At 31.8% G+C, this 24,894-nt stretch overlaps 1 protein-coding gene across 2 annotated transcripts in view; it reads right to left on the bottom strand.

The window, feature by feature from the left end:
- The window catches only part of LOC145284929 (CBY1-interacting BAR domain-containing protein 1-A-like), an 89,902-nt gene that overhangs the window by 54,485 nt on the left and 10,523 nt on the right, over nucleotides 1-24,894 (bottom strand). The window contains exons 2-4 of one of the 2 annotated variants that reach the window (XM_080134023.1): nucleotides 23,833-23,948; nucleotides 8,967-9,091; nucleotides 2,383-2,451 (exon numbers count right to left, since the gene is read on the bottom strand). In XM_080134023.1, coding sequence (XP_079990149.1) covers nucleotides 2,383-2,451; nucleotides 8,967-9,091; nucleotides 23,833-23,948 — 310 coding nt within the window. The remainder of the gene's footprint in view (nucleotides 1-2,382; nucleotides 2,452-8,966; nucleotides 9,092-23,832; nucleotides 23,949-24,894) is intronic. The other variant, XM_080134024.1, reaches the window with a different exon arrangement.

Genomic DNA, 24,894 nt, shown 5'->3' with positions numbered 1-24,894 from the left:
AATGAAGTGTTAAGCCCCAGGAGATAGGGTGAGCTAGGTTTCTTCAAACTAACTTTATTTTTAAAAAAGAGAGAAATAAATACCAGCACAAAACACAAACATGCAAATAATTTTAATGAGAGAAAATAAGTAGACTATTAACTCCATCCTGATAATGATCAACAAATAAAATACTATGGATATTTATCAAAACCAAAAATGCTTCAGGTGCACAAGAATAAATAAGTAAAAAATAAAACCAAGCAAAAATTCCATGAGCAGAGATTTTTCTCAAACTGTTTCTCTGTAGAACATAATACTATGGGGCTGCTTCTCAGCTGACTATAACATGGTAGTTTTCAAGTCTAATGTAAATAAGTTTTTGTTAAGCCATCCTCTTATAAATTAAACCATACCCAAGTTCCACCTTTACTGATTATGACGGTGTTGTCTCACCATCCACCTAAACACTTGAAATTTTAGATATAGGTTACTTGAGCATGGATCTAACTTTATAATTTGATTTGAGCCCAAAATAATAAATGTTAAGGGGTCATAATTGGGGTCAAAGTTTTTAAAAAATTGACCTGTGCAGTCTCTACCAAATTACTCAGCTAATTTTTGGTCTAAACATTTGAAATTTTACATAAAGTGAATTCAGACATAGGGCAAGCTTTTTAATCATTTTTTTGCTGAAAATTTAGCCTACAAGGGGTCAAAGTTAAAAAGAGTTTACCTAACAAACTATTAAACCAATTTTGGGTCTAAACAGTTGAAATTTCACATAAAGGGTATTCAGACACACAGCAAGTTTTTTAATCTGTTTTTAAGCGAAGATTTGGATCGCAAGAGGTCAAAGTTAAAAGAGTTGACCGTTGCAAATTCTACCAAATCCCTCCGCCAATTTAGCGTATAAACTTGAAATTTTATATTTAGGTTACTTGGACACGAGTCAAACATTTTAATTTAATTTGAGCCCAAAACAATAAATGTTAAGGGGTCAAAATTGGGGTCAAAGTTTAAAAGAATTTGACATCTGCAGTCTCTACCAACTTTTCTTTATGGTAGTTAAGGAAGCTTATTATATAGAAAGGCATTACCATACATATTCACACTTTTTAATACATACATATGCACATAAAGTTATGAACAGTAAATAGGGCTCAAGCAAAGCCGGGCGGAATTGCTAGAGGATACTCTCAGCCATAGGTAGCTTTTTATAATCTATCTATCAATCAATAAAAGTTAAAATGTCTGTGTGTGTGTCTGTCTGTTTGTCCGTCTGTGTGTGTAAATTTGCCTACCAAATAACTGTCAATTTTTGGGTCTACAGACTCGAAATTTGACATATGGGGTATTGAGATTTGGGAAAATCTTTTTAATCAGGTTTTGGCCAGAAATTTGGCTGTTAAGGGTCAAAGTTCAACAATTTGACTTTTGAGGACTCTACCAAACTCCTCCGCCAATTTTTGGTCTAAACACTTGAAATTTCATATATAGGTTACTTGGACATGGATCTAACTTTATAATCTGATTTGAGCCCAAAACAGTAAATGTTAAGGGGTCAAAATTAGGGTCAAATTTAAAAAGAAATTTTATCTCTGTGGTCTTTAACAAATAACTCAGCTAATTTTTGGTCTAAACATTTGAAATTTTACATAAAAGGTATTCAGACATAGGGCAAACTTTTTAATTGTGTTTTTGCTGAAAATTTGGCTTCTAAGGGGTCAAAGTTCAAAAGATTTGACCTTTGCGGTCTCTAGCAAACTATTATGTCAATTTTGTGTCTAAACATTTGAAATTTTATATAAAGGATATTCAGACTTTCAGCAAGCTTTTTAATCAGTTTCTGAGCGACAATTTGGCTGCCAAGGTCAAAGTTGAAAGAGTTGACCTTTGCAGATTCTATCAAACTCCTCCGCAAAATTTTGGGTCTAAACATTTGAAATTTTAGATGTAGGTTACTTGGATATGGGTCAGACATTTTAGTTTGATTTGAGCCCAAAACAATAAATGTTAAGAGCTCAAAATTAGGGTCAAAGTAAAAAAAAAAAATTGACCTCTGCGGTCTCTAGTAACTTTTCACTATAGTAGTTAAGGAAACCTATTATATAGAAAGTCATTACCATACATAAGCACACTTTTTAATATGTACATATGCATATAAAGTACATATGCATAAACAGTACATAGGGCCCGAGCAAATCTGGGCTAAACTGCTAGTATATGTATATATATACAGAAATACACACACATTTATATAGCAGTAAGCATGCGAAAATGGTAATTAACAATTGGTAAATAATTCAAAAAGGAATTGAAGAAATGATTTTTTGAAAATTTCAGATAAAATAAATTGAAATATAAATGGAAGGTTGTAGATAAAAAAATAAACAACATTACCTTTTTATTTTTACATTTTAAACCATAAGATGCAAATTGCTGGATCACATTCGCATCAAGGCGTCGAACCTAAAATATGATTGAGATATTATAAAAAAATAACAGGACATCAATAAAATATTGATTTTTATGAGTACCGTACTTTGGAGTAATTGCGCCAACTAAAAAAAAGTGCTCTTTATATGAGTGGTTGCCAAAAGAGCACTTTGAGCTAGTTAGCGCAATTACCCCAAAGTATTGTACTTATTTTAGTTTGAAATTTAATATGAACAATTTTCATAATTCTAAAGTTATTAATTATGTATTGATTTTTCATGGTTTCATCTTTACTCAAGTTGAATTTATTGAATATTGGTGATATCATGCACACAGATGGATGCAGACATGTATTTTTATACTAAACACGCATTAATATACATTTGTTTTCCTAAGGCTCTTTCCTATTTTTTAATTATTTAGTTACTAGCAGGCTGCCTGGTGTTGCCCGGTCATAAAATATGCTTAAATATGATATTTTACTTCAATCAGATTTTGTATTTAGTATTATAGAGTCAATACTCTATTGATTATTATGTTGTACCCAATATATAGTAGTGATTTCAAAAGTAAAAAAAAAATTACATGGATGCCATCAGTTAAAATCGAAACCAAAACATATAGTGCTCCAGCCTCAGTTATTACCGTTTGAGCTATTGTCAGATGGATAAGAAATAACTAAAAATGAACAGACTTTTGACATATAAATGTATATTTGTGCATGCGTAAAAAAGCACTTTAAGTTAACTTATGTCGACCAAGTTCCATTTTTTTTTTCAATTTTGACTTCTTAGCAGATATTTTTACTGACTAAATACCAAATCAAATTTGTTCCACAGGTTCGAATTCCCTATATATCAAGTTTCAAGTTTGTAGAAAAAAAAAAAAAAATGAGAGGAGTTTGGTACAGACTGTTCCTCAGACAAAGTCACTTATATATATATATATATATATATATATATATATGGTTTCTTCTTTTTTTTATCTTTCTCTCTCTCTTTCTCTATATATATATATATATTTGATTAATTTTCTTTTCACCCCAAACAAGGCATATTGCCACATGGACGTAAGGGCTATGATTTGAGACCATGCTTACTGGGAGATGAGTGAGATGTCTGTTAATATTACATTTTAAATTCTACATATCAGTGAAGCAGGAACCCGGGAGGGAATTCCAAAGTCTAGCAATTGAAAGAAAGAAGCTTATAGAATAAAAAGTTTTCTGGCATCTCGTGACCTCTAAAGTTAAGGGATGTGATTTTGCTGCCAGATGGTCTTGTTTATATGCCGAGGGGATGCAAGTGCAATGAATTCATCAGAGCACATTCCATTAAAGTACTTATAAAACAGACACAGGGATGCAACATTGTTGTGATGGGACAGAGGTTGAAGCTTGGTTGATAGTGTGGGATTTATGTCCTCAATGTATTTGTTCCAGTTCATGTTAGCCATGAATATTGAGCTGAGGAGTTTGAAGAATGATCTCTGTGGTAGGGTGTTCTTAATCATGGCTATCAATGATTCAGAAAGCTTCTTATAATTGTTAAAGGAAAGAAGCTTAGTCTTAGTAGCATTAAATGTTATCTATTTATGGCCATTCCACTACAGTCTGGAAGTCGTTTTCTAAGGATTCTGCCATTGCCTTGGATATGTGTACATCCGTTTTTCTCTCATGTCTTTATAGAGTACTATATTGGGTTGGTGCAAAATTAATGTCGTTTTTTGACATGAAGTTGAACGTCAAAAAACAACATTATTTATATCATCAGCAAATATACCCATCTCAGACACAATCTTATCATGTTTATGAATATCAGGAATAATAAAAGGTTCAATATAAGGCTCTACATACTTTAATTGCACAAATACATGTGAAAATATTCCTTTGTTTGAAAAGAATTGCTTTAATTAGCCAGCTCCCTCCTAGCTATTTGTACATATTCCCCCCCCCCTCCCCCATTTTATGTTGATTCAACTACTCTATTTTACATATTGGCATGTGTTGGACAGTTTTAGAAATTGATTTACAAACTAACTTATCTCTGGCCAGGTCTTTAGTTATCGATCTTTCTCTCATGTCCATTCTTATCATTTCCTCTATGAACTGATCTTGCTACCTCAACTGTTCTACATCTACTCATTCATTCTTTTAATGTGGCCATACCATCAAAGTCTCCTGATCTGCACATATCTCCTTACACTGTTCAGGTTTAATCTTCCTCTGAGGTCATCAGATCTAAGCCTGCTTTTTAAGACTCACATATTATTCTTATATCATTTCTTCTGAACTAATTCCATCTACTTTTAATTCTTACAATAACACTACCACCTACTCCACCCTGTGCTCCAATAGTATCACTGATAGGATCCACCTAATGAGAAAAAGAAAGAATTATTGCCCTTGGACTAGCAAGAGATTTATCCTCCTTGGCAGAGACTGGAGAGTTGGCCACGACACTTTGGAGATAAATAACACGGTTTTCAATCATTATGCATCCAGCGGCTCACCTCTCTTCATAAATTGTTAAATAAAATTGTTAAACGTTCTCCCTTGTTTTTGCACCATTTTTTACATGGCTATTTCACAGACAACCTACATTCTAAACACGTAACAATCACCAAAAAAACAAAGCTTCTCAAAAACCTTAATAGCTTTGCCAACATGATATTTTTCTTTCTACATTTGAGTTCTGATCTATCTCCATTGTCATACACTTTTTGCATACTACCTAGTAATCATCTACTAATGCACTAGTAATTCCACTGCACTTCTTGTGTACCAAATTCTTATAAGTGCCCCCCCCTTCAAAATGAGGGATAAATAAGGACATGGGCAGAAATAGGAGATATTGGAAGTCAATTTCTAAAAGTCATTCAATACATGTCAACATGTAAAACAGATGGTAAATGGAATATTATGATGAATGCTGCAAGAAGATTGAAAAACTCTACAGTTAACCAAGAAAACAGCAATTCTTTTCTCTTTGTCAGAAACATCACTCATGGAATACGAAGACTAAAGGACAAAATAAGGGGAAGTTCTTGTTTTTAATGTTGCTGGATGTTCACCCACTGCATCAAAAAAGCCCAAACCTGTCTAATGAAGTTGCAAGTTTAGTCACCTGCATTCCGACCATGGAACAGGTTGACACTTTTTATATTTCAAGAAGAATAGCCGTTGTAGGAGGAGTTCACGCTAATATGAAGGTTTTATTTCGCAATTTTTACTGATAAATATCAGATATTCTACATTAATTTTTAACTATTCTACACTTTCCCAGTTCAGCGCTTTCAACTAACAATGTTCACGATTAAATCCGACACACTGCTATCGAAGTTCGCGACTCCCAAATCCAAATAGCTCAATCTCTGAAAAACAGGCTTTTTGTTCAAGTTAGCAGCATCTCATTTGCATATGATTATGAGAATTTGAAGTAATTTGCATGATTAGTGAGGATAAAATTAACTGGGCGTTACCATGTCATACTTTTTTTATTGTTTAGCAGCTGAACCCTACAAAAAGTGTAGATGCCTCAACATACATACTTCCTACTAACCCAACAAGCAGCAAAATCTCACCCGTTCACTGTTTTCATGCTCATTATAATTTTCTATACACACTAATGTTTTATGTGAAAAACAATTTCAACAGAGATTGTGATTTTCAAAATAAAAATTGAAGCACTAAGAATTTCGAAAGAATATAAATGTGGATGAAAAGAGTATATTGACTGATATGATTGTTCGAAGCATCTTCAGGGTTGTATTGTTTTTTTTGTTTTCCTTGGAGGTTTCACTGATCTTATGCATACAGCACTTAATATTCCCAAATGATCACCCATCTTGTACTGACGAGGTCTAATGTTGCTTAACTTCTGCGATCTAATAAGAACCTGTGTACCAACATAATTATGGTGTACATTTCAAAAGAATATTACAAAAATGAATTACAAGTTTTAATTCAATAATTTTTATTCTAACAATTTTGGTCTAATTTAATTTAAAAAAGCAAAAAATTAATTGGATTAATTAAATTTTAATTAAGAAATTTTTTTATTCAAATCAATTTGAATTTTCCAAAAAGGATCAATAAAATAAAATATAAATTAAATTAACAAATTTAATTAACATTTTATTTTATTGTTTTTTTTTTCTTATCATCATATCATATGAATCCGAAGATTCTATTGTTGGCATTGGTTTCCCAGATATTTTTCTAGCCAGAATTCTTTCCAGAAAGATACTTATGGGAAGGACCACGAGAAGGTTGCTAACACCCTAAGTGAAAGTGATTTTTTTTTAATTAACTGGATTCGAACTTGGAACACCTAGGTCGTTAGTCTATGTAGTTAACCACTAGACCACTGTCACCTCCCCATCTTTTTCATAGAATGATGATCATCATCATTATCATATTCACTTTTATGTCTATTTTACATGCTGACATGTGTTGGGTGGCTTTAAGAAATTGACTTCCAAACTGATCTATCTCTGGCCAGGTCTTTATCCCTTATTCTCTCAAATCCAATCTTATTATTTCCTTGGCCTTTCCTGTGAACTGAACCTGCTACAACTGTTCTTCATCAACTGACCTAAGAACTGTCATCAATTTTTTCAACGTGGCTGTAAAGGTTTCCTATTCTTTTTTTCTTATGGAAATTGCTGCAGACAAGGCATGAAGCCACTTGATGTAAAGAGTTAAAAAATTTTTTGTACATCTTTACTAAACTGTGACTTGGAAAAAATGCAATTCAGAGAAAAACATCATTACGTACTTACATATCATGCTGAAATCAGTATAAATTCTAAAAATTACAAAAAATGGTCCGGTAGAAAAATAATTATAGTTAAAAACAGAATTTTTCAAAGTTGTGATTTTTCACTGTAAATTAACCCTTTAGAAGATCAAAAACAGGGGGAGATAACTGCAGTTTATTATTTAAGTTGCTTTGCGCAGAATCCGATGACACTATCTTTCAGGTCTGCCATCTTGCTTTTTTCAATCTACTGCACACTTTTTTTCAAAAATCAGCTATAGCACATCTTCTACTGGACCGTTTTTCATAATTTTTGGAACGTATACTAATTTCAATATGGCACTTAGAGACATAATTTTTTTCCCCTGAAAATGCCTTTGTTCAAAAATACACAATTGGGTCAGACAACAAACTATAGTAAAGTTGTACCAAAACTTTTTTTTAAAATACCAGTTCAATGTCAAAAACTAGCCAACAATAAATGTTATCTGGACAGATTCCAGCCTAGAAAACAGCAATTCTTCCCCCTTTGTCAGAAACATTGCTGATAGAATAAGGAAAGCAAGAGTTACGAGGCTGTTGAAAGTAAACACAGGATTTACTTTCTACTCTCCATGTTCTGCACACATCTTTTATATCTCTATGCCTTTGCAATTTGAAAACAGTGCTCGATTCTTTCTAACTCACAACTTTATAATACTTTAATAAATTGTGCATTTTTAAAAGCTATTACCCAGATTTCCTGCTCTGAGTGATCAGAGAGTTAAAAACGTGAACTAAATTGCATATTTACGTGTATTACTTAGGAGTTCAAATAAATTCTGTTATAATTTTATAAACACACTTGATGCTTATCCCAAATTCTTCCCTCCTCAAAAACAAAGAAAAAAATGTGTATGACGTACATACCTGTGACGGAAAAGAAAATATCGTACACCAAAAATCACGTAAACAGATCAAGTAGTTTTATTTTTATAAAGAAAATCAAATTCTGTGGCTAAATTACAAGCGACAATCTTGTGCTGTCATCCCAAAAACAAACTGTATGAACAAGAGAGATAACTCCAAATCGAGATTTTAGACAGCCATTCTTAACATGGGGAAGAGAGGAGGCACTGGAAAACCTCAAATTTACTTCAAAATTATTTTCTTTATAGAAATAAAACTACTTGATCAATTTACACAATTTCTTTTTTTTTTTTTTTTACGTAGGAGTCACAACTTATCAAGCCCCAGAGGCCACTCGAGGATAAGGGTTATTGAGTATACAGTAGTCAATGAGATAATATGATAAATTGGATTACTTAAGGGGACGGTTCATCAAGAACTTGTTTACATTGGACTTGAAGACTATCAAATTGTAGTCAGCTGGAAAACAGGCAAACGGAAAGAGTTCCACAGACGTGTACTTCTAAGAAAGAAGCTTTGTTCATGGAATCTACGTTTAGGTTTAGGCACAGATAAAGGGTGGGCGAAATTATTGACAGTGGTTTCAGCTAGATGAGTGTTTTTCGTGAAAGTTTGGTGAGGGGGGCCATAGATTGGAGCTCAGGCGGTACATACATCATACAGAGTTTTTTTTCTTTTTCATGGAAGGAATTCTGGACATGTGCTGTACACTTTTTTTGTTTCTTTTTGCTCATTGGTTATGTGTAAGAATAATTAAGAAACCAATAAGTCTAACACATACAAAGCAAAAAGAAGCCATAAACTCTGCTGTTCACTGTGTTTGCAAAAGAGATTGTAAAAGATGCAAATTGAAGAAAAGAAAACATATTTAAAACTGACCTGTGCTTGTCTGTAGTCTTGAATGGTTGATAAATGTTGTGCAAATAATATCAATTGTTCCTTGGATGAAGGATTTAAAGTTTCGTTGCCAACATAAGTAGAAATCTGTTGTGATAGTTCGTCACCTGAGCAAAAGAAACAGCATTCATGTTGTTGAATTATAATTAAGACCCGGATGTAAAAGTCAGGACTCGTAAGAGTTATTTCCCTTACGCTGTGATGTTTTAAAGGCATTGACTGACTTGACTTGAAGTGACATTCACCCAGGATGGGTTGAGCTGTCTCTTTCCATAAAACACACAGCATCCTGGATGAATGCAGACCCTACATGAAAGGTTCACAGCAACCAAGATAATTATGGGCAGCAAGTCCTGGAACCAACGGTGAACACTGTAGATCTGTGGAGCGAAATTAATTTTGATATTGGCTTTGATGGTGTGTAACCACATCTTCAGCTGGCTTTCCGAAGTCTTCGTCAATCTTTGAGCATGGCCAAACCAACAAAGTCTTCTTTTTAAAAGCGCCTGGTTAATGGGGAGGATCCTGCATTATATCCAGATTTATGTATTGGAGACAAAGTGGTGCGAATGGATATGCAGAATTTAGCAGATGCAGTATAAGTTAAACACTACCAATATTTTGAGATCTGCAGCTCTCATTAGCCAGGTTTCGTAGCCATAGAGAAGAATCGCTGAACAAGCATCTGATAAAATCAGACTTTTGTGCCTATTGTGATCTCAGGTCAAGACCACAATAGGCATGAAAAGGCATCTAAAAATAGGTTTAAAAAAGGTTATCATTTTGTGTGATATGGGTATACAAATATTACTTCAGGTCAGTGTGGTTTCGCATGGTATTTTTCAAAAATAGAAATTACTTCAGACAAAACATGAAGCCACTTGATGTAAGAAACAAACTGATTCAAGTTTTATGAATAAATCTCAATAAATCAAACTACTTTCAATTCATTTTTTCCTGGACAATAAACGCGAATAAATATTGTCCACATCTTATGGATATAAAGCTTATATTACTCATCTTATTTTTTTTTACTAAGGCCTAAAAGTTTAATTAACTTTTATCAGTAGTTGGGAAGGAAAAGAAATAGAGGGGATTATGGGTTAATATCTGCTCGAACTTGAACCCAGAATGCTGCATTTTCAGTTTGTAATGGAAACTATTACTTGATTTGCATATATATAACATTCCTATATATATGTGAACAGGTAGGTGTAGGTCTGTCACACAGACATCATTTGTTTTGTGGTGAGAGTGGGTTGCATTTCATGCAATACATTATTCATTTAAAACAACTGTCATTATCGGTATTGACGAACTACAATACCAAGTTACCCAACCCATATCTAGAGATACGATCCATCCTTAAAAATTTTTTTTTTTTTTTAATTAAAAAGAATATGTCCAATAGTTTCAGAATTATGATTTGTTTTATGGTATATCAACTATTTACGGTATATTTAATGTCGAATGAAGTTGTTCAATGGAATATTAGAGGTAGGATAATTATTTTATATTCTTAGAAAACATTACTCCTAAAAACTAACACATAAAATCATCTTGATTACCAATTGAAAATAATTGAAAAAAAAAAAAAAAATCATTCTTGAACTAAATAATTGAAAATAATTGCTTTCATTTTTTTTACCTCTCTGCATGGAGTTGTTGTTGTTGTAAATTTGTAGATTTACTAATAGTGCGGTTCAGAGTTATAGTGAAGCTATACATGTACAGAGTGTTTGAGATAAATTTTTTATATTCTTGTATTTCAGAACGATTTGAAGTATTTAAATAGCGGTAAAGTGTATGGATGACATAAAAACACTGGAATATTGGAAGAGAGTGACCTAATTCCTAATGATTTGCTGCAGATCACTTCTTGAATACTTTGAAGCTGTGACAAGATCTGTGCAAATCTTGACTAAAGAAATGAATGTTGGAGAGGTGATAGAAGAAAGCACTGAACAAGGATCTTTGTTATTCTTGATACAAGAATTGCAAAGGTTAACTATTTGTTGCTAAGGCTCAAAAGAACCACCTTATGAAAGCCAAGAAACTCCTCAACAAAAACAAACATCCAATCGAGCCAGAGATTGTCTGGTTCTTCTTAGAATTAGTTTTACAATGTGCAGAACAACAGGTTGCGAGACAAAGTTCTGTGTCATAAAGATCAAGTTACCTCAAACTGTGATGGACTTTTGGTGTGTTTCGGGCAGAGACCACATCATGCCACCTCAATATCTCTGAAAACAGACTCACACTCAATTCACGTGACTATATAAAGTTATTGTCTAATGTGAAGATGGTGGCCGCAGGAGAGTCATACATGTGGCAGCAAAACTCAATGAAAACCCAGAAGTCACTGTCTGAGACTTCTATGACTTCATCCATCTCAACATATTGCTCCCCCAACTCACCTGATTACAATCCCATGGACTATTATGAGTGGGGTACAGTTTTTTTTATCCTCATAGAAATCGCTTCAGACAGGGAATGAAGCCATTTAATATAAGGAGCTAAAAAAATTGAAATTACAAGGTCAAACCATAACCAATAATAAGTGTTATATGAATAGATTCCAACCCAGAAAACAGCAATTCTTCCTCCTTTGTCAAAAACATCGGTCTTGGAATATGATGAATAAAGGATAAAATAAGGAAAACAATAGTTATATGATTGCTGAAAGTAAATTCAAAATCCACAATGCCAACTCTACTGTCTGTAATACTAAGGAGGAGTTGAATGTCAGGATCATATTGGTATTTAAATGTCTTTCAAAGGACATCATGAAGGCCATGTTCTCCAAATTCAGGTCCTGCCTGAAGACTTAGTGCTGTAATAGAATAAATTACTTATAAAAGTGGCAGCACACCTGTCTGGCATGTCGAGTGCAGGTATCTCAGAAAGAAAAATAAAAAAAATGGCTGCCCCAACACAATGTTTTAAAATAAAACTCGTGATATTGAACTCTCATGTGTGGGTGAGATTTTGCATGTACATGTGTAAGAATGTGAACCAATAAAAAGATTTGGCATGTACATGTGTAAGAATGTGAACCAATAAAAAGATTTGGCATGTACATGTGTAAGAATGTGAACCAATAAAAAGATTTTGCATGTACATGTGTAAGGATGTGAACCAATAAAAAAATTTGGCATGTACATGTGTAAGAATGTGAACCAATAAAAAGATTTGGCATGTACATGTGTACGAATGTGAACCAATAAAAAGATTTTGCATGTACATGTGTAAGAATGTGAACCAATAAAAAGATTTTGCATGTACATGTGTAAGAATGTGAACCAATAAAAAGATTTCGCATGTACATGTGTAAGAATGTGAACCAATAAAAAGATTTCGCATGTACATGTGTAAGAATGTGAACCAATAAAAAGATTTCGCATGTACATGTGTAAGAATGTGAACCAATAAAAAGATTTCGCATGTACATGTGTAAGAATGTGAACCAATAAAAAGATTTGGCATGTACATGTGTAAGAATGTGAACCAATAAAAAGATTTCGCATGTACATGTGTAAGAATGTGAACCAATAAAAAGATTTGGCATGTACATGTGTAAGAATGTGAACCAATAAAAAGATTTGGCATGTACATGTGTAAGAATGTGAACCAATAAAAAGATTTGGCATGTACATGTGTAAGAATGTGAACCAATAAAAAGATTTGGCATGTACATGTGTAAGAATGTGAACCAATAAAAAGATTTGGCATGTACATGTGTAAGAATGTGAACAATAAAAAGATTTGGCATGTACATGTGTAAGAATGTGAACCAATAAGATTTTGCATGTACATGTGTAAGAATGTGAACCAATAAAAAGATTTGGCATGTACATGTGTAAGAATGTGAACCAATAAGATTTGGCATGTACATGTGTAAGAATGTGAACCAATAAAAAGATTTGGCATGTACATGTGTAAGAATGTGAACCAATAAAAAGATTTCGCATGTACATGTGTAAGAATGTGAACCAATAAGATTTTGCATGTACATATGTAAGAATGTGAACCAATAAAAAGATTTGGCATGTACATGTGTAAGAATGTGAACCAATAAAAAGATTTGGCATGTACATGTGTAAGAATGTGAACCAATAAAAAGATTTGGCATGTACATGTGTAAGAATGTGAACAATAAAAAGATTTGGCATGTACATGTGTAAGAATGTGAACCAATAAAAAGATTTGGCATGTACATGTGTAAGAATGTGAACCAATAAAAAGATTTGGCATGTACATGTGTAAGAATGTGAACCAATAAGATTTTGCATGTACATGTGTAAGAATGTGAACCAATAAAAAGATTTGGCATGTACATGTGTAAGAATGTGAACCAATAAGATTTGGCATGTACATGTGTAAGAATGTGAACCAATAAAAAGATTTGGCATGTACATGTGTAAGAATGTGAACCAATAAGATTTGGCATGTACATGTGTAAGAATGTGAACCAATAAAAAGATTTGGCATGTACATGTGTAAGAATGTGAACCAATAAAAAGATTTGGCATGTACATGTGTAAGAATGTGAACCAATAAGATTTTGCATGTACATATGTAAGAATGTGAACCAATAAAAAGATTTGGCATGTACATGTGTAAGAATGTGAACCAAAAAAAAGATTTGGCATGTACATGTGTAAGAATGTGAACCAATAAGATTTTGCATGTACATGTGTAAGAATGTGAACCAATAAAAAGATTTTGCATGTACATGTGTAAGAATGTGAACCAATAAAAAGATTTTGCATGTACATGTGTAAGAATGTGAACCAATAAGATTTTGCATGTACATGTGTAAGAATGTGAACCAATAAAAAGATTTGGCATGTACATGTGTAAGAATGTGAACCAATAAAAAGATTTGGCATGTACATGTGTAAGAATGTGAACCAATAAAAAGATTTGGCATGTACATGTGTAAGAATGTGAACCAATAAAAAGATTTGGCATGTACATGTGTAAGAATGTGAACCAATAAAAAGATTTGGCATGTACATGTGTAAGAATGTGAACAATAAAAAGATTTGGCATGTACATGTGTAAGAATGTGAACCAATAAGATTTTGCATGTACATGTGTAAGAATGTGAACCAATAAAAAGATTTTGCATGTACATGTGTAAGAATGTGAACCAATAAAAAGATTTGGCATGTACATGTGTAAGAATGTGAACCAATAAAAAGATTTTGCATGTACATGTGTAAGAATGTGAACCAATAAGATTTTGCATGTACATGTGTAAGAATGTGAACCAATAAAAGGATTTGGCATGTACATGTGTAAGAATGTGAACCAATAAAAAGATTTGGCATGTACATGTGTAAGAATGTGAACCAATAAAAAGATTTGGCATGTACATGTGTAAGAATGTGAACCAATAAAAAGATTTGGCATGTACATGTGTAAGAATGTGAACCAATAAAAAGATTTGGCATGTACATGTGTAAGAATGTGAACCAATAAAAAGATTTTGCATGTACATGTGTAAGAATGTGAACCAATAAGATTTTGCATGTACATGTGTAAGAATGTGAACCAATAAGATTTTGCATGTACATGTGTAAGAATGTGAACCAATAAAAAGGTTTGGCATGTACATGTGTAAGAATGTGAACCAATAAAAAGATTTGGCATGTACATGTGTAAGAATGTGAACCAATAAGATTTGGCATGTACATGTGTAAGAATGTGAACCAATAAAAAGATTTGGCATGTACATGTGTAAGAATGTGAACCAATAAAAAGATTTGGCATGTACATGTGTAAGAATGTGAACCAATAAAAAGATTTCGCATGTACATGTGTAAGAATGTGAACCAATAAAAAGATTTCGCATGTACATGTGTAAGAATGTGAACCAATAAAAAGATTTCGCATGTACATGTGTAAGAATGTGAACCAATAAAAAGATTTTGCATGTACATGTGTAAGAATGTGAACCAATAAGATTTTGCATGTACATGTGTAAGAATGTGAACCAATAAAAAGATTTGGCATGTACATGTGTAAGAATGTGAACCAATAAAAAGATTTGGCATGTACATGTGTAAGAATGTGAACCAATAAAAAGATTTGGCATGTACATGTGTAAGAATGTGAACCAATAAGATTTTGCATGTACATGTGTAAGAATGTGAACCAATTAGATTTTGCATGTACATGTGTAAGAATGTGAACCAATAAAAAGATTTTGCATGTACATGTGTAAGAATGTGAACCAATAAGATTTTGCATGCACATGTGTAAGAATGTGAACCAATAAAAAGATTTGGCATGTACATGTGTAAGAATGTGAACTAATAAAAAGATTTGGCATGTACATGTGTAAGAATGTGAACCAATAAAAAGATTTTGCATGTACATGTGTAAGAATGTGAACCAATAAGATTTTGCATGTACATGTGTAAGAATGTGAACCAATAAAAAGATTTGGCATGTACATGTGTAAGAATGTGAACCAATAAAAAGAGTTTGCATGTACATGTGTAAGAATGTGAACCAATAAAAAGATTTGGCATGTACATGTGTAAGAATGTGAACCAATAAAAAGATTTGGCATGTACATGTGTAAGAATGTGAACCAATAAGATTTTGCATGTACATGTGTAAGAATGTGAACCAATGAAAAGATTTGGCATGTACATGTGTAAGAATGTGAACCAATAAAAAGATTTGGCATGTACATGTGTAAGAATGTGAACCAATAAAAAGATTTGGCATGTACATGTGTAAGAATGTGAACCAATAAAAAGATTTGGCATGTACATGTGTAAGAATGTGAACCAATAAAAAGATTTTGCATGTATATGTGTAAGAATGTGAACCAATAAAAAGATTTGGCATGTACATGTGTAAGAATGTGAACCAATAAAAAGATTTGGCATGTACATGTGTAAGAATGTGAACCAATAAAAAGATTTAACATGTACATGTGTAAGAATGTGAACCAATAAAAAGATTTTGCATGTACATGTGTAAGAATGTGAACCAATAAGATTTTGCATGTACATGTGTAAGAATGTGAACCAATAAAAAGATTTGGCATGTACATGTGTAAGAATGTGAACCAATAAAAAGATTTGGCATGTACATGTGTAAGAATGTGAACCAATAAAAAGATTTGGCATGTACATGTGTAAGAATGTGAACCAATAAAAAGATTTTGCATGTACATGTGTAAGAATGTGAACCAATAAGATTTTGCATGTACATGTGTAAGAATGTGAACCAATAAAAAGATTTGGCATGTACATGTGTAAGAATGTGAACCAATAAAAAGATTTGGCATGTACATGTGTACGAATGTGAACCAATAAAAAGATTTTGCATGTACATGTGTAAGAATGTGAACCAATAAAAAGATTTGGCATGTACATGTGTAAGAATGTGAACCAATAAAAAGATTTGGCATGTACATGTGTAAGAATGTGAACCAATAAAAAGATTTTGCATGTACATGTGTAAGAATGTGAACCAATAAAAAGATTTGGCATGTACATGTGTAAGAATGTGAACCAATAAAAAGATTTGGCATGTACATGTGTAAGAATGTGAACCAATAAAAAGATTTGGCATGTACATATGTAAGAATGTGAACCAATAAAAAGATTTCGCATGTACATGTGTAAGAATGTGAACCAATAAAAAGATTTTGCATGTACATGTGTAAGAATGTGAACCAATAAGATTTTGCATGTACATGTGTAAGAATGTGAACCAATAAAAAGATTTGGCATGTACATGTGTAAGAATGTGAACCAATAAAAAGATTTTGCATGTACATGTGTAAGAATGTGAACCAATAAGATTTTGCATGTACATGTGTAAGAATGTGAACCAATAAGATTTTGCATGTACATGTGTAAGAATGTGAACCAATAAAAAGATTTGGCATGTACATGTATAAGAATGTGAACCAATAAAAAGATTTGGCATGTACATGTGTAAGAATGTGAACCAATAAAAAGATTTGGCATGTACATGTGTAAGAATGTGAACCAATAAAAAGATTTGGCATGTACATGTGTAAGAATGTGAACCAATAAGATTTTGCATGTACATGTGTAAGAATGTGAACCAATAAAAAGATTTGGCATGTACATGTGTAAGAATGTGAACCAATAAAAAGATTTTGCATGTACATGTGTAAGAATGTGAACCAATAAGATTTTGCATGTACATGTGTAAGAATGTGAACCAATAAAAAGATTTGGCATGTACATGTGTAAGAATGTGAACCAATAAAAAGATTTCGCATGTACATGTGTAAGAATGTGAACCAATAAAAAGATTTGGCATGTACATGTGTAAGAATGTGAACCAATAAGATTTTGCATGTACATGTGTAAGAATGTGAACCAATTAGATTTTGCATGTACATGTGTAAGAATGTGAACCAATAAAAAGATTTTGCATGTACATGTGTAAGAATGTGAACCAATAAGATTTTGCATGTACATGTGTAAGAATGTGAACCAATAAAAAGATTTGGCATGTACATGTGTAAGAATGTGAACCAATAAAAAGATTTGGCATGTACATGTGTAAGAATGTGAACCAATAAAAAGATTTCGCATGTACATGTGTAAGAATGTGAACCAATAAAAAGATTTCGCATGTACATGTGTAAGAATGTGAACCAATAAAAAGATTTCGCATGTACATGTGTAAGAATGTGAACCAATAAAAAGATTTTGCATGTACATGTGTAAGAATGTGAACCAATAAGATTTTGCATGTACATGTGTAAGAATGTGAACCAATAAAAAGATTTGGCATGTACATGTGTAAGAATGTGAACCAATAAAAAGATTTGGCATGTACATGTGTAAGAATGTGAACCAATAAAAAGATTTGGCATGTACATGTGTAAGAATGTGAACCAATAAGATTTTGCATGTACATGTGTAAGAATGTGAACCAATTAGATTTTGCATGTACATGTGTAAGAATGTGAACCAATAAAAAGATTTTGCATGTACATGTGTAAGAATGTGAACCAATAAGATTTTGCATGCACATGTGTAAGAATGTGAACCAATAAAAAGATTTGGCATGTACATGTGTAAGAATGTGAACTAATAAAAAGATTTGGCATGTACATGTGTAAGAATGTGAACCAATAAAAAGATTTTGCATGTACATGTGTAAGAATGTGAACCAATAAGATTTTGCATGTACATGTGTAAGAATGTGAACCAATAAAAAGATTTGGCATGTACATGTGTAAGAATGTGAACCAATAAAAAGAGTTTGCATGTACATGTGTAAGAATGTGAACCAATAAAAAGATTTGGCATGTACATGTGTAAGAATGTGAACCAATAAAAAGATTTTGCATGTACATGTGTAAGAATGTGAACCAATAAGATTTTGCATGTACATGTGTAAGAATGTGAACCAATGAAAAGATTTGGCATGTACATGTGTAAGAATGTGAACCAATAAAAAGATTTGGCATGTACATGTGTAAGAATGTGAACCAATAAAAAGATTTGGCATGTACATGTGTAAGAATGTGAACCAATAAAAAGATTTGGCATGTACATGTGTAAGAATGTGAACCAATAAAAAGATTTTGCATGTATATGTGTAAGAATGTGAACCAATAAAAAGATTTGGCATGTACATGTGTAAGAATGTGAACCAATAAAAAGATTTGGCATGTACATGTGTAAGAATGTGAACCAATAAAAAGATTTAACATGTACATGTGTAAGAATGTGAACCAATAAAAAGATTTTGCATGTACATGTGTAAGAATGTGAACCAATAAGATTTTGCATGTACATGTGTAAGAATGTGAACCAATAAAAAGATTTGGCATGTACATGTGTAAGAATGTGAACCAATAAAAAGATTTGGCATGTACATGTGTAAGAATGTGAACCAATAAAAAGATTTGGCATGTACATGTGTAAGAATGTGAACCAATAAAAAGATTTTGCATGTACATGTGTAAGAATGTGAACCAATAAGATTTTGCATGTACATGTGTAAGAATGTGAACCAATAAAAAGATTTGGCATGTACATGTGTAAGAATGTGAACCAATAAAAAGATTTGGCATGTACATGTGTACGAATGTGAACCAATAAAAAGATTTTGCATGTACATGTGTAAGAATGTGAACCAATAAAAAGATTTGGCATGTACATGTGTAAGAATGTGAACCAATAAAAAGATTTGGCATGTACATGTGTAAGAATGTGAACCAATAAAAAGATTTTGCATGTACATGTGTAAGAATGTGAACCAATAAAAAGATTTGGCATGTACATGTGTAAGAATGTGAACCAATAAAAAGATTTGGCATGTACATGTGTAAGAATGTGAACCAATAAAAAGATTTGGCATGTACATATGTAAGAATGTGAACCAATAAAAAGATTTCGCATGTACATGTGTAAGAATGTGAACCAATAAAAAGATTTTGCATGTACATGTGTAAGAATGTGAACCAATAAGATTTTGCATGTACATGTGTAAGAATGTGAACCAATAAAAAGATTTGGCATGTACATGTGTAAGAATGTGAACCAATAAAAAGATTTTGCATGTACATGTGTAAGAATGTGAACCAATAAGATTTTGCATGTACATGTGTAAGAATGTGAACCAATAAGATTTTGCATGTACATGTGTAAGAATGTGAACCAATAAAAAGATTTGGCATGTACATGTATAAGAATGTGAACCAATAAAAAGATTTTGCATGTACATGTGTAAGAATGTGAACCAATAAGATTTTGCATGTACATGTGTAAGAATGTGAACCAATAAGATTTTGCATGTACATGTGTAAGAATGTGAACCAATAAAAAGATTTTGCATGTACATGTGTAAGAATGTGAACCAATAAGATTTTGCATGTACATGTGTAAGAATGTGAACCAATAAAAAGATTTGGCATGTACATGTGTAAGAATGTGAACCAATAAAAAGATTTGGCATGTACATGTGTAAGAATGTGAACCAATAAAAAGATTTGGCATGTACATGTGTAAGAATGTGAACCAATAAGATTTTGCATGTACATGTGTAAGAATGTGAACCAATAAAAAGATTTGGCATGTACATGTGTAAGAATGTGAACCAATAAAAAGATTTTGCATGTACATGTGTAAGAATGTGAACCAATAAGATTTTGCATGTACATGTGTAAGAATGTGAACCAATGAAAAGATTTGGCATGTACATGTGTAAGAATGTGAACCAATAAAAAGATTTGGCATGTACATGTGTAAGAATGTGAACCAATAAAAAGATTTGGCATGTACATGTGTAAGAATGTGAACCAATAAAAAGATTTTGCATGTATATGTGTAAGAATGTGAACCAATAAAAAGATTTGGCATGTACATGTGTAAGAATGTGAACCAATAAAAAGATTTGGCATGTACATGTGTAAGAATGTGAACCAATAAAAAGATTTGGCATGTACATGTGTAAGAATGTGAACCAATAAAAAGATTTTGCATGTACATGTGTAAGAATGTGAACCAATAAAAAGATTTGGCATGTACATGTGTAAGAATGTGAACCAATAAAAAGATTTGGCATGTACATGTGTAAGAATGTGAACCAATAAAAAGATTTGGCATGTACATATGTAAGAATGTGAACCAATAAAAAGATTTCGCATGTACATGTGTAAGAATGTGAACCAATAAAAAGATTTTGCATGTACATGTGTAAGAATGTGAACCAATAAAAAGATTTTGCATGTACATGTGTAAGAATCTGAACCAATAAGATTTTGCATGTACATGTGTAAGAATGTGAACCAATAAAAAGATTTGGCATGTACATGTGTAAGAATGTGAACCAATAAAAAGATTTGGCATGTACATGTGTAAGAATGTGAACCAATAAAAAGATTTGGCATGTACATGTGTAAGAATGTGAACCAATAAAAAGATTTTGCATGTACATGTGTAAGAATGTGAACCAATAAGATTTTGCATGTACATGTGTAAGAATGTGAACCAATAAAAAGATTTGGCATGTACATGTGTAAGAATGTGAACCAATAAAAAGATTTTGCATGTACATGTGTAAGAATGTGAACCAATAAGATTTTGCATGTACATGTGTAAGAATGTGAACCAATAAGATTTTGCATGTACATGTGTAAGAATGTGAACCAATAAAAAGATTTGGCATGTACATGTGTAAGAATGTGAACCAATAAAAAGATTTTGCATGTACATGTGTAAGAATGTGAACCAATAAGATTTTGCATGTACATGTGTAAGAATGTGAACCAATAAGATTTTGCATGTACATGTGTAAGAATGTGAACCAATAAAAAGATTTTGCATGTACATGTGTAAGAATGTGAACCAATAAGATTTTGCATGTACATGTGTAAGAATGTGAACCAATAAAAAGATTTGGCATGTACATGTGTAAGAATGTGAACCAATAAAAAGATTTTGCATGTACATGTGTAAGAATGTGAACCAATAAAAAGATTTTGCATGTACATGTGTAAGAATGTGAACCAATAAGATTTTGCATGTACATGTGTAAGAATGTGAACCAATAAAAAGATTTGGCATGTACATGTGTAAGAATGTGAACCAATAAAAAGATTTTGCATGTACATGTGTAAGAATGTGAACCAATAAAAAGATTTTGCATGTACATGTGTAAGAATGTGAACCAATAAAAAGATTTGGCATGTACATGTGTAAGAATGTGAACCAATAAAAAGATTTGGCATGTACATGTGTAAGAATGTGAACCAATAAGATTTTGCATGTACATGTGTAAGAATGTGAACCAATAAAAAGATTTGGCATGTACATGTGTAAGAATGTGAACCAATAAAAAGATTTGGCATGTACATGTGTACGAATGTGAACCAATAAAAAGATTTGGCATGTACATGTGTAAGAATGTGAACCAATAAAAAGATTTTGCATGTACATGTGTAAGAATGTGAACCAATAAAAAGATTTTGCATGTACATGTGTAAGAATGTGAACCAATAAGATTTTGCATGTACATGTGTAAGAATGTGAACCAATAAAAAGATTTGGCATGTACATGTATAAGAATGTGAACAATAAAAAGATTTGGCATGTACATGTGTAAGAATGTGAACCAATAAAAAGATTTGGCATGTACATGTGTAAGAATGTGAACCAATAAAAAGATTTGGCATGTACATATGTAAGAATGTGAACCAATAAAAAGATTTGGCATGTACATGTGTAAGAATGTGAACCAATAAAAAGATTTTGCATGTACATGTGTAAGAATGTGAACCAATAAAAAGATTTGGCATGTACATGTGTAAGAATGTGAACCAATAAAAAGGAGAACAAGTGAAAAATTGTCAGGGAAACGTAATGAATTTTGCATTTGGTGATGAAGATACTTCATATTGATGCAAGTGCAGCTTCTTTGAATAAGATCTTCTTTGAATTTTGAGAATAAATCAATTATTGCCCAAGGCATTTGTTCTTTCCTGCCTAAAACATGCCGTAAATGTAATAGATCTTCTAATTGTTAAATAACTATCTCCAAACTTGTGAAAATATAGAGAAAAAAAAAATAAAGTAATTTTTTTTTTAATGTGGCAGATTTTCAGGAATTAACAAATTTGGATAAGAAATTCAGTTTGTAGAAGTTATCTCCCCTTGACCGTTGACTGCGAGTTGTTTGTGACATTTGATAAAAAAACAGTTGCTTATTTTTTATATTTCTACTGCAAAGTTTGAAGTGCAAAAAATACAGAAAAATCGTTTTAAATTGTTAAATATTAAGTAAATTTTACAATTGAAGAAGAGAGGCTGAAAGAAACACAAATATGTTTAAAATAAATCTATAAGTCTAAAATTATTTATCAGCGAGTGTTATTTATAAAAACGTAACTACAAAAGAATTGGTTAATTCCTATTTTAAGTCCCTTAAATTTTTTAGAATTCTAAATAAACCATGTTTTTATTTAAGCAAAAAAATAAAAAAGTAATATTAATGCCATTAAGTTATAACTAGGGCTATGACAACAGCATATTCTTTTCATTGTTTTGACTCGCGAATATATATCCAACACAGACACTGAAGAACCACACCAACACCCCGCTACATAAAAACATAAGATATCAATGGATATATATCTGAAAATCAAAACAAGAAAAAGAATATGATGTTGTCATAGTTCTAGTTATAACACACATCACGTCCAACACTGAAATAAAAGTTGACCAAAAATAGAATGTTGCCATTTTTATAAACAAATCAAAAACAAAACTAACTCAAGTTCATAATTTTCTAGTTAAGGACAAAGAAACAAATATTTTCATTAGTGTTGGGACGATTATCAGGAATTGGAAAAAATCGGAATATTTGAGGACATCGGAATTGGTATCGGAAAAATTTATACCGCTTTTTGAATGCCAAAACGATTCTTTTAATTGTCTTTTCTATTTGATTTTGTTTAAAGCAAAATTTTCCATTGCTGGTAATGATAAAATAATAAATATTTATTGATTTTAAACCACCAGGCAAGCTAAAATCGATAGATCGTCCCCCACAAGTATATTTTTACATTTAGGAAAATATCTGCACATTTAACGTGTGTTTTTATGGTAATCAGAGAAAAATATGACTCTATAGTTAAATGTTTAGAGATTTATAAGGAATTGGAATCGGTAATTGTATCAGAATCAGGAATTTAGTACAGAATCATAATTTGTATCGAAATCGGGAAATTTATTGGAATCGTCCCATCACTAATTTTCATATTTCAAAAGTCAAGAATTTCCAAATTAAATTAAATATAAAAAAAAATGAAATGGAAACAAAACAACACCTTTGTCTCTTATTTTTGCTGTTTTTCTTGCGTACGAACTGAAAGTGGCACACAAATCACCAAAACATTTTTCGACGTGTGAAAGACGTTCTTGAATGAATTTCGACATTGTTTCACTAAAAAAAAAAAAAAAAAAAAAAATTAAAAATAAAAGAAAAACACATTTGTTGTTTTGCAGAACAGAGATGTAAAAGCAAATCATTCTACTTTGGTGCACGTTTCTCAGTGCTTCAAATTCGTTTTTAAAAAAACGCAAATCTAAATATGAGTAGTTGTTTTGTAGTTTCCAAATAAAATTGCAATTTTCAATTTTCAATGTAGAAAATATTCAAAGATTTAATTTAATACTGATTCTTTAAGAAAACATAGTATTTTATTTAATATTAAAAAAAATTCACAGAGAACAAAAATGGTAATAAATTTTGTTTTTCTGAGGAACACAATAGACATTTTTTTTTGTCTATTAATTCTATTTTCGATCCTTTCCAATTTCCGAGTAAGAGTCTTCACTTCTGGCAGGTAATTCCCAATATTTATCATAGGTCCAAGTACTTTCCAATCCTTCAGGATTCATCATCAGGGATAAATTAATTTAACTGGTTTTGAACAATTTATAAAGTTTTTTTTTTTTCTTCATTGGTTAATTATTTATCCTTTTTTCCATAGGTTAAAATTATTAAAAAAAGAACAGCTTCAATTTGTTTACATTGCTTATTCCATTGACAGAAAGTTCAATTTGAAATGTACAACATGCTTTAGATCACACAGCTTATTAAACGAATCTGGATTTGAACGTGCTTTGTGAGACTTACACAATCACTTATGGATTAAATACACAAGACCCTTAAACACATAACACATAGCATTTTTTGAGGAAATGCTTTGAGATAGAAACTTCAGCCAAGTTCTGTTTATATTATCAAGAAATAGTGAGGCATTAATTGAGATCTGTATCAATAATTCAATTTTTTAACTCTATTTCAAGAAAATAATATCTGAACTTCCAAATCTTTATTAAAAAAAAATAAAAAAACAAAGAATTTTCTAACTTAAAAATCATGT

Source organism: Euprymna scolopes, chromosome 9, assembly GCF_053919585.1.
Source record: "Euprymna scolopes isolate OS-2025 chromosome 9, ASM5391958v1, whole genome shotgun sequence".
NCBI classification, from domain to species: Eukaryota; Metazoa; Mollusca; class Cephalopoda; order Sepiida; family Sepiolidae; genus Euprymna; species Euprymna scolopes.
The sequence above is the reverse complement of the archived record's forward strand: the minus strand, read 5'-3'. Positions and strand labels throughout refer to the sequence as shown.